The sequence below is a fragment of the Nannospalax galili genome, unplaced genomic scaffold (genome assembly GCF_000622305.1).
Source record: "Nannospalax galili isolate Female #2095 unplaced genomic scaffold, S.galili_v1.0 scaffold266, whole genome shotgun sequence".
NCBI lineage: Eukaryota > Metazoa > Chordata > Mammalia > Rodentia > Spalacidae > Nannospalax > Nannospalax galili.
The window spans coordinates 2,325,861-2,329,638 of record NW_008355390.1 but is presented as its reverse complement, the minus strand read 5'-3'; the positions used below and the strand labels follow the sequence as shown (position 1 = coordinate 2,329,638).

Sequence of the window (3,778 nt, the reverse complement as noted above, 5' to 3'; positions counted from 1 at the left end):
ATTCCCTCCTGTCTCTTGGGTCAGGCAATCTCAAGCAATCTTCACTAATCCTACTCCAAACTTGCTTTATTTCCAAGTTGAATATTTCCAAGGCTTTGCAGCAACACAGAGAGGGGCTGTTTTAGATAGGAAAGGAGGACAGAATATTGGAAGGGAGCTCTCCTCGACAGATGGAAATGAGAGTGGTCTGACTAACTAACTGGAGACAATAAAGGTGTTAGCAAAGAGGAAGGTGTGGAAGAGTGGGCCCCACAGAATATTGGCTGTCCTACGTGCTGCGTGCTGTACCAGAGCCAGCCAGAGCTGCCTAGCTAAGCCTTGGTATTAGCATGTGGCTGCCGCAGATTCACAAAGTACTCGCTGGCCTTGTCAGTATCACACGTCCTGAGCGAGTTCCTGTCCAACTGAGGCAGGTGCCCCAGCTCTTTGCCGTCTGTTTCTCCTGATCCTTCCTTTTCTTTGGGCCATTCCTTCTCTTCTACTTCCTTGTTCTCTTCCTTGGGCCTGCTTCTTGTATTCTCACCAGCTTTCCTTTCAGAATTTTTTTTTTCTTAAACTAAGGGAGAACCCCAACTTCAGGGATGTCCAGTCTTTGGGAACCAATTCCTCTAAAATCACAGCCATCTAGCCATTTCCTCCGTGTAAAGAAAACCTAGGTGTTGCCTAGAGTGGTCCCTGTGCACAGTATTTGAATTGTAGCAAGAACTCTGACGGTGGACTGGTGGGCTGGCGATGTAGCTCAGTGGTAGAGCACTTATGTGGTGTCCTCATTTCCATCTCCAGCACTGCAAAAACCAAGCAAATGAACAAGACTTGAGAAAGCACCACTGAAATCTGAAAGCACCACTGAAACGAGATCTGAAAGCGGATGCTTACCACCCACCCTCTCTCAAATTTTGCATCCTCTCACAACCAAGCAAATCACAACTTGGAAGAATTTGAAAAGCTCATAAGGTTACACATTCAACAAGGGTGAAAGGGTCACTTGAGACCTCACTTCCCTGACCCCCCTCCCCTTATGAATTTTAATATTGAAAACTAGAAGCCACATCTCCTTTAGACCTCTAGTTCAGGTTATGCTTGGGTCCCTCTGCATTGAAACAAAGCCAAAGGACGGAGCTGCTTTTGTTCTCCTGGGACCTGTGACCTGAAGGAAGTCATTCAACCTACTGGTTTTCAGTAGTCTCCTTCCAGCTGAGGAACTGGGCTTCTACCTCTGAAATCCAATGACCCTTGAAGCTTAACTTCTTTCAACAGAATACCTGTGTTTCTAAGTAAATAGTGTTCTCAGTCCTCTCTGCTAAAAGAGGTTAAGTAAATAAAAAGGAAAGATCAGGCTATGCTTTAGGCCTAGATTGTAACTTGGTAATCAGGGACGAAGGACGTTGATAGCAATAAGTAAGCTTCCAGGGTCTACCATTTACAATTTAAATACTTTACTGAGGAGGTTAAAAGTTCAAAGTTGAGTCACAGTCTGAGGTGGCTCTGCTCTTCCCTTTTAATTATCTGAGGTCAGGAAGTTAATAATACCAGAAATCCCCAATGGAGACCTCCTGTACACTGTGTGAACTTTAAACTTGCTCCCCCTCCCTTTTATTTTATTTTTTTTTAAATGGGTAAAAAGTTCAGTAGAAACACAGTGGACTTTTCCTCTTAGCCTCCACCCATTCATCCCCCAAGGTCAAAAGTTCAACTGTAAAACAGAAAGCCTTGTTCTCTGATCCACATTTAAACAGATCACTTATTAAAAGGTAAACATTCTCAACTCAAGCCAAAGTCCAAAATGATTCTGTTCAATAAAAAATGAAAATATTGTAATAAAATGAGTCTTTGATCTTTATCATTTGCCTTGGAATTGAACATCAGAATTTATTTTATAATTTTTTTTTTCAATCTCAGGAAGAATACCCTCATGAGATCTTCATCCACTTCAGCCCTGAGATTGGTCTTCCTAGAAAAGATAAAACTAAGATTTTTTTAAGTAGTTGTTTTTATTGCCTTAAGACAACTTTTATAGTTGGATTCTACACTTTTTAGGTTTATTCTTCTGCTCACACAGGAGTTTAAGATTCACAAAATGTGTTTTAAGCCAGAGAAGTATAAAGTACTGTGGAATTTAAAAGTGTTTGTTAACATGGTGGAGGATACAGAAAAAATTAATGAATGCATGAACTGCATGAACATCGTAGGAATCAAAGAAACTCCATATTTGAGATCTCCAAAATGCTGAAGTTCAAACATTCAGCTAAAAAAATAGCTATGAACTCCAAAAAGGCATTTAAGAGTGGCAAGCCTTCAACGTGACTTGAAGCTTTCTAAGAGCATATCCTACAAAGCTGTTATTTTATACGGACTCCCAAGTGCCCTCTTTTCAAAAAGCAAATGACACAGAGTCCGCTGTTTTTAGTGCCTGGTTATTAGTCAATGCTTTCACTCATTTTTTAAAAAAAGATCTTACCCTGAACATGAAAAATATAAAAGTCAGGAGCCATGAAGCCTCTCAGACAAGTCACGTCTCAGGCAGGTCATGTGCTGGTCAAGAATTCCAACCTGCCGATAAGTAAGCTTCATGGCCAACTCTCTAATTAGTGAGTTTCATGGCTGAGACATCTCCAACTCACTGATAAGTAAGTTTTATGGTTGAAACATCTGGCTTAACGATAAGTAAGCCCCCCCGCTCTCCCTATAGCATTTTGTAATAGTTTAAACTAGCCAATAACCACGCTTCTGCTTCTGTAAGCTGCTTCTGCCCTATAAAGACCCCAAACCCCAGACCTGGGGCGCGCTTCTCCCTTTGTCAGGAGCTGTGCCCACAGGTACCTGTGTAAAATAAAAGCCTCTTGCTATTGCAACTCGAGGGCTCGACTTGTCCTTTGTGGTTTCAATTTTACAATGGGATTTTAGGTTAGGGGTTCTCCAGCCTACCATCTGAACTCTTCCACATTCCTATAAACCAGTTCCAAAGGCCTATATGATCAAGTTTATCACAGAAACAGCCTGACTCATTGGTACCAATTTTCTATGTTAGTTACTTTCCTTTTGTAACAGAAGATATGACAAAAAAGTTAAGGGAAGGATTTATTTTGGCTCATGGTTTAAGAAGTAATATAGCCCATCATGGTGAGAAGACATGCCAGCAATGTGACCACTGGTTACACTGTGTCCCACAGTCAGGAAGCAGAGAGAGATATATGTTGGTATTAGCTTGCTTTTTCTTTTTCTTTTTCCTTTTCAGTCACCCAAAAAATGGTGCTACTTTCAAGGCTGTGCTCCTCAGTTAAACCCCTCTGGAAACATCCACACACACACACACACTCAGAGGTGTACTTCCTACTCTAAATCCTGTTAAAATGACAAGTTAGATTAATCAGCTCGTTAGTATAGTTAACACAAACCCTCCAAACCTTCCAAAACTAAAATTCAGCAAATACTAGAACTATACATTACCTATTATCTGAATTTTTATATTTAAAACATTACTTCTTTGACTTAAATGGCCATGGATGAATTGACACATATGCAAAGGGGATTTATAAAACCACCATTATGTCAGCTGGTAAGATTTCGAAATACCCATACTTCAGTTGACTTCTGCATTTCTAGGTGTTAAGAAAAAAGAAAAGTAGAAGGCAGACTGTGAATGTGTGAAAAAATGTAACACCGGCATGCTGCTCAAAGTGGACTTTGTACCCAGTCAGGCGATTCTACAATTTTTTTTTTGGTCTTTTGAGACAGGGTCTCCCTGTAGCCGCAGCTGTCCTGGAACTCACTATGTAGA

At 40.8% G+C, this 3,778-nt stretch overlaps 1 protein-coding gene across 1 annotated transcript in view; it reads right to left on the bottom strand.

Moving 5' to 3' along the window:
* Positions 1–311: 311 nt before the first annotated feature.
* Positions 312–3,778, bottom strand: part of Nrip1 (nuclear receptor interacting protein 1) — a 180,594-nt gene continuing 177,127 nt past the window's right edge. Inside the window, exon 5 of the mRNA XM_029555784.1 lies at positions 312–531. Within this exon, the coding sequence (XP_029411644.1) occupies positions 312–531 (220 nt within the window). The remainder of the gene's footprint in view (positions 532–3,778) is intronic.